The 14,000-nt window shown below is 37.9% G+C and overlaps 1 protein-coding gene across 2 annotated transcripts in view; it reads left to right on the top strand.

Annotated features, from left to right (window-relative positions):
• The window catches only part of LOC311090906 (alpha-2-macroglobulin-like), a 43,122-nt gene extending 29,326 nt beyond the window's left edge, over nt 1-13,796 (top strand). Inside the window, exons 17-34 of one of the 2 annotated variants that reach the window (XM_084126539.1) lie at nt 3,530-3,665; nt 3,853-4,078; nt 4,149-4,275; nt 4,353-4,474; nt 4,564-4,615; nt 7,069-7,152; nt 7,240-7,416; nt 7,567-7,642; nt 9,689-9,845; nt 10,037-10,111; nt 10,193-10,355; nt 10,460-10,653; nt 10,737-10,949; nt 12,545-12,663; nt 12,963-13,044; nt 13,127-13,210; nt 13,312-13,417; nt 13,537-13,796. In XM_084126539.1, the coding sequence (XP_083982665.1) occupies nt 3,530-3,665; nt 3,853-4,078; nt 4,149-4,275; nt 4,353-4,474; nt 4,564-4,615; nt 7,069-7,152; nt 7,240-7,416; nt 7,567-7,642; nt 9,689-9,845; nt 10,037-10,111; nt 10,193-10,355; nt 10,460-10,653; nt 10,737-10,949; nt 12,545-12,663; nt 12,963-13,044; nt 13,127-13,210; nt 13,312-13,417; nt 13,537-13,577 (2,234 nt within the window). In that variant the 3' untranslated portion in view covers nt 13,578-13,796. Of the gene's footprint in view, nt 1-3,529; nt 3,666-3,852; nt 4,079-4,148; nt 4,276-4,352; nt 4,475-4,563; nt 4,616-7,065; nt 7,153-7,239; nt 7,417-7,566; nt 7,643-9,688; nt 9,846-10,036; nt 10,112-10,192; nt 10,356-10,459; nt 10,654-10,736; nt 10,950-12,544; nt 12,664-12,962; nt 13,045-13,126; nt 13,211-13,311; nt 13,418-13,536 lie in introns of both variants that reach the window. The other variant, XM_084126538.1, reaches the window with a different exon arrangement.
• Nucleotides 13,797-14,000: the final 204 nt, after the last annotated feature.

The raw sequence follows: 14,000 nt of genomic DNA, 5'->3' as shown, positions 1-14,000 counted from the left end.
CATTTTCTCCGATCGCTACAATATTGTGCATAGCGCTTCATCTTTTGTATAATGAGATTTTGATCGTGAGATTTCAACAACAAGAAAACTGAGCACCCATATTAAACTTTATCTCCTGTTCGTTGATGAAAACATAATGCGATACAGACAAACTATATCTGTCATTCGCTGGTCAAAAACCTTGTAACTCAATTTAAGCTTGATTTTCTTGCACGTGTCTGACCATCCAATCCAATCCAATTTTATTTGTGTGACCCCTAGGGGGTGCTCCAACGCACACAATTTGAATATTTAAACTAGAAAACCCAAGCATCGCTCCCCTTTAAAGCAGGGCTCAGTAATTTCGGGATTTCTTCGCTGTATTCTCGCTTTTTGCTCGCAGGTTTCTTTCTAGAGCTCCCCCTACAGCTTCGGAATAGATATTTGACAACACTGTTGTAAAAACTCGTTGGCGATTCTCAGACACCAGAGGCTAGTAGATCAACGACATCAAAGCAGATGGGACATTCTTTAAAACGTCTTCTTCATTCGGGTTCGAACAGCGTGAGGGAGCGCAATAATGACACCATTTTAGCAGATTTCTTTTGGCCATAAAGCAATTCGTTACATCGTGAGACCTGATATCACGCGATGCTTCCTGACGCGGCGGCCGGCGGCCCGCCGGCTCAAAGTTGCAAGTGCGGATTTTCCGCTCACGGGCACCAGGGGGGTGCGAAACGACCACCATTCAACCCGAAATAAGTAATATAACCATTCCAGTGACTCCGAAGCTGTTCAGTTAAGGTAAAAAAGTTATTTAGTTCACCTTTAACTATTTAGACAGGTTGTATCCAATGAAGGGATGGAAATGGGACTGATGTACTCAAATATAGTTTTATTAAACACTAGACAATACACTGATTGGCAATCGGAGCAGACAAATGTTCCCCGTAGGTAACAGTGAACAATTCTACAATAAATAAATCACAGTGAATGAAAGTCTCATAGTAAATGAGTTACAAGATATAAAAAGTCTAACAATACCTAGACTACAGTGAATAAAGTCGAATAAATAGATACTGTTCACATACACACACTCAAACACTGCAAGAAACACTTCAAACCAAATTGGCCATACATACATACATTAACACAGCATTTCACACAAAACACTAATAAACATTGCAAAATAGACACTGTCCCCAAAGGAGATATTGCACAATGCCCATAGGCCGAATGTTGAATTATAACGATTGCCAAACAGACAAAAAAAACAAAAAAACATTTAGATTAACAAGCTACCACTAGCAGAACTCCATCCCAGGCCCACCTAGATCCAGGTCATCACAAAACGGTGGTAGCAGATCCCCAAGACACACACAAACATCCAAAGAAATAAAAAGTAAAACAGAATGATTAAACCCAGGAAAAACAGTGGCTAGTGACCGACGAAGGCAATTCTCGTTTTTCTTTGGACACCAGCCTAGATGAATTAGAGCTATATGCCCCGTAACAATAAAGTTAAACGGTGTGGATGACTAATAGCTGTGCACTCTTCCCAGTGTTGCTTGTTGCTGCAAACCCGTATAGAATCACTACTCGCTATTATGGGAGCAAGTTTCTATAGACTCGTAACTGCTGGTACCATTTACTGGTCACCATACACACAGATGCCAGACCAAGGTTCTCCCGTTTACACAGCCAATACACCATGAGGCTCACTCTTCAACTCACACCGCATTCATGTTTTTCTGTTCATGTCTCACGACACATTTAAAGGGACGCGTCACTTACGCCACCTGATCCAAATAATCAGTGCCAATAAGCAGGCCTTAAAGGTACACTTGCCATCTCAACCACCCTACCCGCTACATTTGTAAAGCACATTTAAAACAACCAAGGTTGACCAAAGTTCTGGACAATGACATGATTTCGGACAGATTATAAACACGAGTAACAAAAAACAAACATTTAAAACAAGGGACAAACTAGAAGATAAAAATGCAGAATACAACTCTAATCTAATATTCTAAAGCAAACCGGTAGCCAATGAAGGGAGGCAAGAACAGGCGTAATGTGATCTCTTTTACAAGTTCCGGTCAGGAGTCGAGCTGTACCATTTTGAACCATTTGTAGTCTGGAGAGGGAGGCCTGGTTAATACCTACATATAGAGCATTACAATAATCCAGGCGAGTTGTGATAAAATCATGTATAACCCTCTCAAAATCAGTAAAAGATAAAAATGGCTTCAGTTTGGTAAGCAGCCTGAGTTGAAAGAAACTAGCTTTTAGCTATACAAGACCATAGCTATATAAAGCCACAATACCAACTTCGACAACAGTATTTAATTAATATATGTAAATTTGCTGTTTTATCATCACTAACAATATCATACTTATTGTGGGGTGGGTGCATATGCTTGTGCATATGCTCTGCCATTCAGCCGTGATGTAACATGGCAGAAACAGCGCCTTCAATGTGGATGCCTCACCTACCGAGAGATAGCTGGCCAGTGTCTCTTCAAATGGAGGCATCGACGCATAACCATATTCCTGCATCCCTTCCACTTCAACATAGTTTGCCTGTGAACTTCAACATAGTTTGCCTGTGGTTGCGAGCAGAAAATGGCTTTCCCCAAGATCTCTGCACCTCAGTGTGAAGATCTGGGAGAAAGGGAACATCACCCTCATCCTGTTAATCTTGGCTTGAGGCGAGGAGTTCGCTTGCTGCCAGATCAGATGATGTGAGGGATAACACATCATCCTCCAGGAGCTTGCTTTCGCCTGCCCCCGACAAATGATAGATATTCATACCTTCCTCAAACTCATTGGAAACTCACAAATTGCTCGTCCATCTGTGAGCCCCACAATCTCAGTCTCCTACTCTCCTCAGCTGCAGCGGGTCCCGTCCCGATTCCCTCGAGAAAAGGGACAAACGAGAGCGAAGCTTCCTCATGGGAAAGCATTGGCAATGCACGCAAACAGCCCCCTCAAGGACTGAGCTTGCATGCTCCTCGCCCATGCACAGAACACATACAGTTACACGTGTGTCATCAGGTGTCAGGACAAGCTGATATGGAGGAACACACTTCTTGAAACTCATGGTGCTAGTGCAAGCCATAGTTTTGGCTTTCTATTTAGACACGCACTCAAACAGATGGTCTCCTGAAGACAAGAAAGAGGATGACGTATTTCACAGGTGCCATTTCATGGTCTCATCTTTGTTGACTTCATAGGCGGCCACCTGCAAAAGTCAAGTTCATTGTCATGTTTAGACTCATGCTTCAGACACCTGTCATGCTGGAGGCATTTCCCATAGCGACCCCTAGAGGACGCAGCGTGAGTTCCCTTTCGAAAGGGAAACTCGAAACTCGAAACTTCGAAACTCTGACAACACTAAAATAAATCTGTATATGAAAATAAAATAATGTGTATGAAAGTGATGATCTGCTTTCCATTTGCTGTTCACTTATGACTCTATAGAGACTTGGTTATTTTGCTTTTCACATACATATCACTCAAAACTACAAAATATCACTTTTTTTTCCAGTGAGGTATAAAAGTGCTCCAAGGAGAATGATGTATGCAGAAGCGGGTGAATTTGGTGCAAATGACAGACATTCTCCAGCAGTGACGATTCGGACCTTCTTTCCAGAAACATGGATCTGGGAACTTGCTGAAGTGGGGTATGTGAAGCGTAATCAGTACATTTAGCATCACATCTATCTTTTTACTTATTTTTAATACATCATCTCCCCTCACACCCACAGGACAGAAAATACCGTGCTTGCTTTGCAGATTTTGAATCCAGTTATTGTATCATAAATGGCTGGGTCAGAATCAAATATGCATATTGTTGTAATTCCTCCGCAGGGACTCTGGATCAGCTCAGGTTCCTGTCACGGTTCCTGACACCATCACCTCTTGGGAGACGGAGGTCTTCTGTCTGTCCTCTGAAGGTCTGGGTCTCGCTCCTCCTGCTCAGCTGACAGTTTTCCAGCCCTTCTTCCTGGAGCTCTCTCTGCCTTACTCCATCATCCGTGGGGAGATCTTTGAGCTGAAGGCCACTGTCTTCAGCTATCTGTCCAAGTGCATCATGGTGAGATTTCAGACTCAGTCTAATCAAATCATATCAAATATGCCTCTAATCATGTGTGGTTGATTGACAGGTTAAAGTGACTCCAGCTCCGTCCTCAGACTACACTCTCAAAGCCTCCTCTGATGATCAGTATTCATCCTGTCTATGTGCTGATGGAAGAAAAACCTTTAAATGGATCCTCACTCCTTCTGTTCTTGGTGAGTTTTCCAGTCTGAATCATTGTTTCTCAGTGTTTGTGTCTGTTGTATCTTCATGTACATTTCTCATGTTTTAGGAGTCGTGAATATTACAGTCAGTGCAGAGGCAGAGGTGTCCCAGACTGTGTGTGACAATGAGATTGTGAGCGTCCCAGAGAGAGGACGCATTGACACGGTCACACGAAGTCTGCTTGTACAGGTCAGCGCTCGTCAAATGTCTCTTAGATATCATTTACCCTTGATCCTAATGCTGCTTATGTCAGTATGATGTATGATTTTATGCTGCAGGCGGAAGGAACTGAAAAGACAGAGACTCAAAGCTGGTTATTGTGTCCAAAGGGTTAGTCTGCAAATATTTCATTTTCATTCATATTTTGGTGTATAAGCACCAATAATGCTGGAACCCTTTTGCTTTTGTTCAGTTTTTTTTCGGGGATCAAGCAGTGAAGCTTTTTCAACTGACTGTTGCTCAAAGAATTTTGACTCGTCAATATGTTTCGCATATACAGTCTGTAAAGACTAATTGGCTATTTATCTTATAAAGACAAACTCTAACTTCATGAAAATTAGTACACATTGACATTGCATAGCGGACATTTTTAGGCCACACCAAATTTGAGGACCAACAGAGGGAGCTAAAATATACAGTAACCAAAATATTATCATATGTCTCTGACATTGTAATTGAGAAAGCTGAAATTTGTCAGCCTTTCATGACAAATGTAGTTTAGTAGTTCAGTTTTGAAATTGTGGCTATTTTCTTCCCTTTTCCAAAGTGCTTGAAACACACCCTTATGAAAAAGAAGTTTATTCAAGTGTTCTATTAGTATACTTCTTTTAAACTAAAAATAAGAAAGTATACTTTCAGTCTACTTTTTATATACTTCTCAGAAATATACTTCAAATTGCACTTAAGTATACTTGACTTATACTGACAGAAAAGTCTAAGTATATTTAGCCTATACTTGTTGATCGAGATATACTTAAAAGTATAATTAAGTATTCTAAGTATTCTTGGCTTGTACTTGTGTTTACTATTTTGATTGAGTAGCTTATTAAATACTTTTTTAAAAACATAATATTACACACCGTCTTATAAACTAACATGTTCAGCTTTATATAGTAACAAACTTTCGGGTGGAATAGCTTAATATAGAGTAAATAAAATAAGCATGGAAAATAAGTTTATTCAAGTGTTCTATTATACTTCTTTTCAACTAAAAAGAAGAAAGCATACTTTCAGTCTACATTTTATATACTTCTCAAAAATATACTTAATTACACTTAAGTGTACTTGACTTATACTGAGAGAAAAGTCCAAATATATTTGGCCTATACTTGTACTCAATCTTTTGATCGAGATATACTTAAAATTTTAATTATTCAAAGTATACTTGGCTTGTAGTTGTGTTAACTCTTTTGATTGAGTAGCCTATTAAATATACTTTTTTTAAATCGTTTTTCATATACAGTTTTATGAAACTTTGTTTGAAAATATTGATTAAAATATTGATATAAAACAAATATGTTTCTAATTCTGCGTATCTGAATTTTTGTGTAGGCTAGTCCACTGGTAGTGTACATATTTACTTTAATTAAACTTTTCCCCACCATTGACTGAATTTTCCAGCTATCCATGTTTTCACTGTTATACGGTAGGGGGCGCTATGACACATCTTCTAGTACAGATTCTCCGGATCAAAACACAGGACAAGAAGCTGAAACAAGTGATAGAAGATTGCTCACTCAAATGTAAAATAATGTGATATCAAACATTAAACAGCTTGTAAATCAAAACTGCTTAATGTTTCCAAATGAAATGAAGCGTAGGCCTAACCCATGAAGAGAAAACGACTGTGAAGCTTTGGAGGTGTTGGACTCGATCTACTCCACCTGTGTTTTGATCATCGTTCTGGATCTGATCAAGGCGTAGTCTTTGACAAAAATGAGATTTTCTCAACTATTTTGTTTAAAATGTTGCCTTTCTTTGTGAAACTTACTGACATTCAAGTGTTGATAAAAAAGGATGCATGAAGCTAATAAAATGTTTTTAAAATTAAAGTAGAGTTAAAGGTATTTTTCAAGTATAAAAAATAACATTTGAACAGCAGTATAGGCCTACTGCAACTGCAAAAATTGTATATAAATAGTAAACTATAAGTATAATGTTAAGTTCACTTAAAGAAAACTTGTAGAATAAAACTACTAAACTAGTAGTTTACTGAGAGTACACTAAAAGAGTAAAAATAATATATAAATGGTAAACTATAAGTATGATGTTAAGTTCACTTAAAGAAAACTTGTAGTATAAAACTACTAAACTAGTAGTTTACTGAGAGTATACTTCAAAGTTGCTACAAGTATTAAAATAGTAAACTACTAGTATACTCATAAGTTCACTTGCAGTACAAATGAGAATCATAATTATGAACTAGTTGTGCACTTAAAGTTTACTACTGTTACACTTATAGTACACTTAAACATATACTTTTATATACTTCAAGTGGGCCAATTTAGTCCCAAGCGGTATTAAAATAGTACACTTACAAGTTTACTACTAGTACATATTGACATTAGTATACTTACTACATAAAGTATACTTAAAAAATATACGTGAACGTTACTCAAGTATACTTCATAAAATGAACTTGAAGTATACTTTTTTTTCGTAAGGGCAGTAAGCCCTGCTTGCAATTATATTATTATTATTGGGACTTCACAGATGGTATTAGAATGTTAATATTATTGCATTACTCTGTTGATGCGTTTCTGTCTGTCTGTTTCATACAGTAGGTGACAGTCTCTCAGAGGAAGTGGCTCTGACTCTCCCTAAAGATGTGATAGAGGGATCAGCCAGATCCTCTGTTTCAGTCATTGGTAACATTTACAAATACAAGCATATATGAGGAGATTGGGTTTTGAACTTATAAAATGTAGTGAGTTTTATTTGTGTATGGTTTATAGGAGACATATTGGGTCGTGCACTAAGGAATCTTCATGGATTATTACGGATGCCGTACGGCTGTGGAGAGCAAAACATGGCTGTTCTTTCTCCCAATATTTACATTCTGCAGTATCTGGAGAACACAGAGCAGCTCACCTCAGCCATCCGAGAGAGAGCCACAGGCTTCCTGAAGAGCGGTGAGAGACATAAATCATGTCAAGAAAATACTGAGAAAATACTGCCAAATTATACATTTTTCAACACACCTGAATTTCATTCAGTAAAGTTGAATAATCAGACACATGGAATCAAACTGTTGAAGTGTTAACCATTATCACACCAAACAGGATACCAGAGACAAATGAACTATAAGCATTCTGATGGATCATACAGCACATTTGGTCATGGTGATGGAAATACATGGTAAATATATTTCCACTATTACTTTTGTTAAACAGAAATAATATCAAGGTAATCTACAATAATAAACCCAAGAGAATAGTAAAAAAAAAAAAAAAACACATTTAAGAATGTGTCTCTTAGTTCAAATTATTTGTTTTGATATTTATGATGAATGGAATTCATTAAAACACCTGGGGCCTCATGTACAAAGACTTGCGTTGAATTCATACTAAAACATTGCGTACGGACAAAGCTGCAAATGTGCGTACGCACAAAAAAACCCAGATGTATGAATCTCTGCGTACGAAGGATCCCACGCATATTCTCTTTGTACATCCCAGTTAACGTAAAATTGAGCGCACATGCACGAGCACAACGCCCCACCCAGTCTCCTCCCTTAATTAAATTAATTTAAATATGGTAATGAGTCCACTTTGGCAAAAGAAAGCAGTAAGAAAATGGCGGCAAGAAACGAAACTTTACAGAAAGTGAATTGGAGGTGCTACTATCGGAGGTAGAAACGAAAATATATATATATATATTTGGAACTTTGTCCTCCGGAATTAATAACAAAAGGAAAAAATATGAGTGGGAGAGTTTGGCTGATGCCGTCAATGCGGTGGGATCTGAAAGTCGCACTGTAGAGTAGACTGAGTACAGTTGAGACACTTTTTGCGTTTTGATTTTTCACACAAAAACATTTGATTAGCTTGTAGACTAAGATATTATCAATCAATAATACCCACAAGTAGTTTATATTTTCCACAATTAGCTCATAAAAATAAGGTGCTTTTTGTCTCAACTTTGTCTCAACTGTACCAATATCTGGTACAGTTGAGACAGTGCATGGTACAGTTGAGACACCCATTTCTAATGATGTGAAGGTAACTACCATTCATTGTAAATATAAAAAATAAAGACAAATAAAGAAAATAACAATTGGGCAACATTTTTGTTTATTCATCCATTTATATTCATTCATTTTATTTAAATTAGCACTGGTTAAAATGTATAAAGCAGGAACAAGATATGTAACAATATTTAATAATAATACACAGTTTAAATATCACAAATTCAAATTTTATTTTCATTTGCGTCCTATGCTGGCTAATTACGATGTTTAACCTGTTATTATAACACTGAACAACTAAACAGTGTGTTTCCTAATAGAGCTCTATCGGGGGTACAGTTGGTACATGTCTCAACTATCCCCCGCTGGCCACCTCGCACATTTCTCTAGATTTTGCAATTACCTTGCATGACACAATACCATGAAATATGCCAGTTTTTAGGGCACAGAATAACGTTTGCGGTGATACCAGTTACGTTTAACAGTCACATAAGGATAATAAGCTATTCATTGTGTAGAGTGCATGGTGAAGTGAACGTCATATCTTAGAAAAAAAATCTTTTCCCGATATCTTCGGATCGGAGATGCGTCCGTTGTTCAAATTTCCCACGATCAAAGAGGACACTGATACGCACATGCACAGCAAAAATCACAACTTGTGCTTGCTGCGAACGCAAGTTATTTAAGGTGTCTCAACTGTCTACACATGTCTCAACTGTACACAGTCTACCCTAAATGACCTTAAAAAGAAATGGTCTGATATAAAGGTGGACATTAAACCAAAGCTGTCATTGCCATAGACTAAGGATTGTATCAATTTGCATATGCTTTTATGTGTTCTTACTTAATTGCATAATTGATAGAATATTCCCATAAGGCTCGTGTGACAATATATGTCAATTATTTTATAAATTGCAAATTAATAGCAATGCTTCCCACAGGTGGTGGTGCGATAGACTTGTTGAACAATTCGTTGTGTAATGTTTGCAACTTCACTTCATTGCCTGTAAGAGTCGCCAACGGACAAAACAATGAGAAATGTACGTACGCCAGACATGAAATTGGCGTGGAGGAGCGCACATTCTCGCGTTAATTTCACTGTTAGTACATATGACCGTGAACGTGAAAGCTGGCGTACGCAAAGTTTTTGTGCGTACGCAAGATTGATACATGAGGCCCCTGATGACATTTTTTTATTATATCTTCCACACCACCAGGTTGACTGCCTTTGTCTTGAGGTCTTTTGGCAGAGCACAGAAATACATATTTATTGATCCAAAAATTATTCAGGGTGCAAAGAATTGGTTAATAAGTAGACGGGATTCAGACGGCTGTTTTATCCAACAGGGAAGACTGTTCAACAACAGAATGAAGGTCTGTCAACTTCTGTCTATCTATATCTCTCTATCTCTCTTTCTATCTAGAACACAATAGCAGCCACCTAGAAATGGTTTAGTAGCTATCTAGAAAACCTGGAATCTTAGACCTGAGTTTGTCTAGTTGAACTTTCCTTTAATAGTTTGAGTGTGTTGGTTTATTTATCCTTCATTTCTCATATATTCCAGGGTGGAGTGAATGATAATGTGACCATGACTGCCTACATTACTGCATCATTGCTTGAACTGGAAACTCCAGTCACAGTAAGTTCATCTTCAGGAAACACAGTATAAACTCATAGAAAAATGACACTCAAAGTGTCTGTTTCTCTGTTTTTGTCACAGGATCCTGTCGTCAGTAAAGGTTTGTCATGCTTGAGGTCCGTCATTGAGGATGTCAAAAACATTTACACCACTGCTCTGCTCGCCTACACTTTCAGTCTGGCTAATGACACGGACACTCGACAGCAGCTTTTCAAGAAACTGGAGGATGTTGCTATTTCAGACGGTAAGAGGTTTGTTTCTGATGATTTCTGTTGTCTTTTATGACTGGACTATTTGCTTTTTTTTTGTCATGCTCATTGAGTTATGCGTGTGTCTTTTGTCCTCAAGGGTCTCATCTCCACTGGTCTCAGTCTGCATCTGCTGATGACTCTGATTCTCTGGCAGTGGAGATCAGCTCATATGTGCTGCTAGCTGTTCTCTCTGCAGATTCAGTCACTACAGCTGATCTGGGCTATGCTAACAGGATTGTCAGCTGGCTTGTGAAGCAGCAGAATGCCTATGGAGGATTCTCCTCCACACAGGTTACTCAAACTACTCCAATCAAACACATTATTAGCGGTGTGAATGAGTAAAAGTGATATTACTGAACACATTTATTTCCCAGGACACAGTGGTGGCTCTTCAGGCTCTGTCTTTGTACGCCACCAAAGTGTTCAGCTCTGACGGCTCCAGCACAGTGACTGTACAGTCAGCAGGAGACACTCACCACTTCGATGTCAATCAGGACAACAAGTTACTGTACCAGGAGAAGCAGCTGCAGACCGTTCCAGCCAAATACAGCATTGAAGTGAAGGGCTCAACCTGTGTGTCTGTGCAGGTCTGTAGTGCATTCAGCTTCATTTACTCACTCTCCAGGGGCGGTTCTAGAGGCCCTGGCCCCTGCTGAAATCTGATTGGCCCCTGATTGGCCCCCGTTCCTAGGGGTGGGGGAAAAATCGATGTTTAGATGCATCGCGATGCGGACGTGGACGATTCTGAATCGAATATATATATATTTTTTTCCTAATAACGTAATATTGATGGAACGCAAAAGGCGGAATTCTAAAGTGGACGTGCAGTGCGCGGACAGTCTGTGGCGCACACATAACAGAGACGCATGATGGCTGAGCGCCAAATTCGAACGGCACCCTCTTCGTTAAAAGCTAACGTATGGAAAATTGGCAATTTCATTGTTACCTATTTAGTACTTTTTTGTATGAGAGCTGCTTTCTGTATTGTTTAGTTTTCACATCAATATGCTGTAAACCGATCTGTTATATGTACGTTATACTGCCCTACAATATGTGCAATGCTAGTCACAAAAAGTTACATTTTGACTGTGCTCTCTGCAGATGTTCATTCACTTTTTTTGTATAAGCTGTTTTTGATTGTGGTATACAGCAAACATTTCAAGTCATAACTCTTTATCATTTAGTTGTGTATAAGAGCGGCTTTGTATGTTACTAATTATTCAGAATATGCGTAAGTCCACAAGCATTATGTTTGTATGAGGGCTGCTGGTACATAATTCTATATTTTTGAACGAAAACTGTTTGTGAATTTGCTACAGCAAAATTTCTTTTTTGTCTGAAGGATTATATTGCTCATTGGAAATAAGAGGATGTTGGTTAGAAGTCTATTATTAAATGCTAGAGGTTCAGAATGCTGAAGTTTGTATTAATTTACTACAAGTATGCTGCTAGTACAGGCACACATTTATTTTCCTGTTGGTTCTTTGCAATGTTGGGACAAATGCTGGCAAGTGTAACCTTACAGTTGACTTGCCAAATCACTTCCATTTGTTTTATTAATAAAATTAATATAGGAAGTATTGGAAGTAAGTTCGTTATGGGTCATCATAAATACTTTGCTTTAAAAGTACCAAGCAGTAAAAAAATAAAATAATAATCGATAATCATTACCCTCTGAATCGTAATCGAATCGAATCGTGAGGTGCCTAGAGATTCCCACCCATCAATCGTCGACGAGAAGAGCAACCGGAGAATTCTTCACAACGATCACAGACGCAATTCACCCCCAAACAATTAACAATAATTTACTGTTTATAAGCGACGACATGATTATGAAACTTAAAAGGTGGAATTCAGAAAGAAGTGCATTGTGTCCTTTATGCACAGTATAAATAAATGAAAAAAAATCATTAAGAACTTTACTGGCTCATAATTTTTTATTAGAGCGTTTGAAAAAGGAATGACTGCCGAAATGTATTTGCACCGTACTGAATAAATTATTTTGTGTGCTTGAATGTACCCTGTATTTGGCCCCTGAATGTAACATGTGGCCCCTTAATGGCCCCTGTTACAGAAAAATCCTAGAACCGCCACTGTCACTCTCTCTTTCTCTCTTGGCATTGTGTTTATTCTGCTGTGAAATGGTTTATTCATTTATTTTTGTTTGTGTTGACTCTCTCAGATAGCTCAGTTCTACAACATTCCCACTCCTACTGAAGCTAAAACATTGAGCATTGACGCTAAGATTGAGGGAGATTGCAAAACATTGGGACAAAATTTCATTTTGAACTTCACTGTCAAGTAAGAAAATCTGTATTCAGTTCAAGTCAAAAGACTTGAACATGATTATGACTTAAGACTTGAACATGATTACTGAATAGCATAAAAACAAAAGCAATATAAACTGAAATGGCATATATCAGTATTTAAAACTGCAACACTAACTTGAGAAACAAGAAAACATTTTTTTATAATTGACACATTATGAGTGATGACAACTTCGCCCGAGTCTTGTTCATTATACTGGCTTTTGTTCTTGCTTATTTATACATTTATATGAGGCATTTAAGAACCAAACATTTTCATTTGCTCTTTTCCAGATACGATGGTCTACAGGAAAGGACTAACATGGTCATTGTGGATATTAAACTCTTATCTGGATTCACAGCTGATACATCAATGGTGTGTTTGAGTGATTCATCACAGAATGTGTAAAGGTTCTAGAGTTCACTATTTAGAAATTAACCAGCACTTTTCCCCACAGCTTGGAAGTTCTTCCAGATCATACGTACCACTTGTGGAACGGGTCGATTCTAAAGATGATCATGTCATTGTGTATTTGAAGGAGGTGAGAGAACAGCAACATTCATATTATTTAAAATTATTAGGTCGATCCATTAACCTTTTATCCATAATGTCCATGACTAATGTGTTTGTTTCTTCCTGCAGATCCCACAAAATATTCCAATGAATTACCAGATACAAATGAAACAGATTCTTCCAGTGAAGAATCTCAAGCCAGCTGTGGTCACAGTGTACGATTACTACCAAACAAGTAAGATTTAATAAGCCTGCGTTGAATGATTTGATCATGCAATGCACATTGTTTATTCAGATTTATTCCATGTACAGGTTTCCATTGTTGTATGAAATGTGAACATCTTTTCCCTTCAGGTGATCAGTCAGAGGCCGAGTACTCCTTTCACTGTGAATGAAGCTGCTGAAGTGCATCACCTCATAGTTCAGCTCGGATAAAGATGTTTGAACACTCTAATGCTTAATATTATAATGTTTATTCTTTATCCTGTGCAAAATTATTTCCAATATCATCCCAAATTAGAACAACCCCCCAAAAATCTGATTTTGGCCAGGTCTCTTGAGAACATGACTATTCAATTCACAATGCATATGATTAATAAAAGTGATGAAAACAAGTTACAGTGAGCTGGTTGAATTGTTGATTGTGTAGTAGCTACATGCTATGGCAACATTTCAGAATCAGACAAGATATTTTATGATGATATCTTGTGAATTAGTTTTTATCTCAACTCTGCTTTATCTTGTCTTCACACACTGTATAATGGCTATTTAGGTCCATTGTAGGTCCTCATGTAGAATATTTACTTTGTCCTTCATTT

The sequence above is a fragment of the Abramis brama genome (assembly GCF_963993115.1).
Source record: "Abramis brama genome assembly, chromosome: 10".
Classification (NCBI taxonomy): domain Eukaryota; kingdom Metazoa; phylum Chordata; class Actinopteri; order Cypriniformes; family Leuciscidae; genus Abramis; species Abramis brama.
Note: the sequence above shows the minus strand (reverse complement) of the source record. Positions and strands in the feature narration are given on the sequence as shown.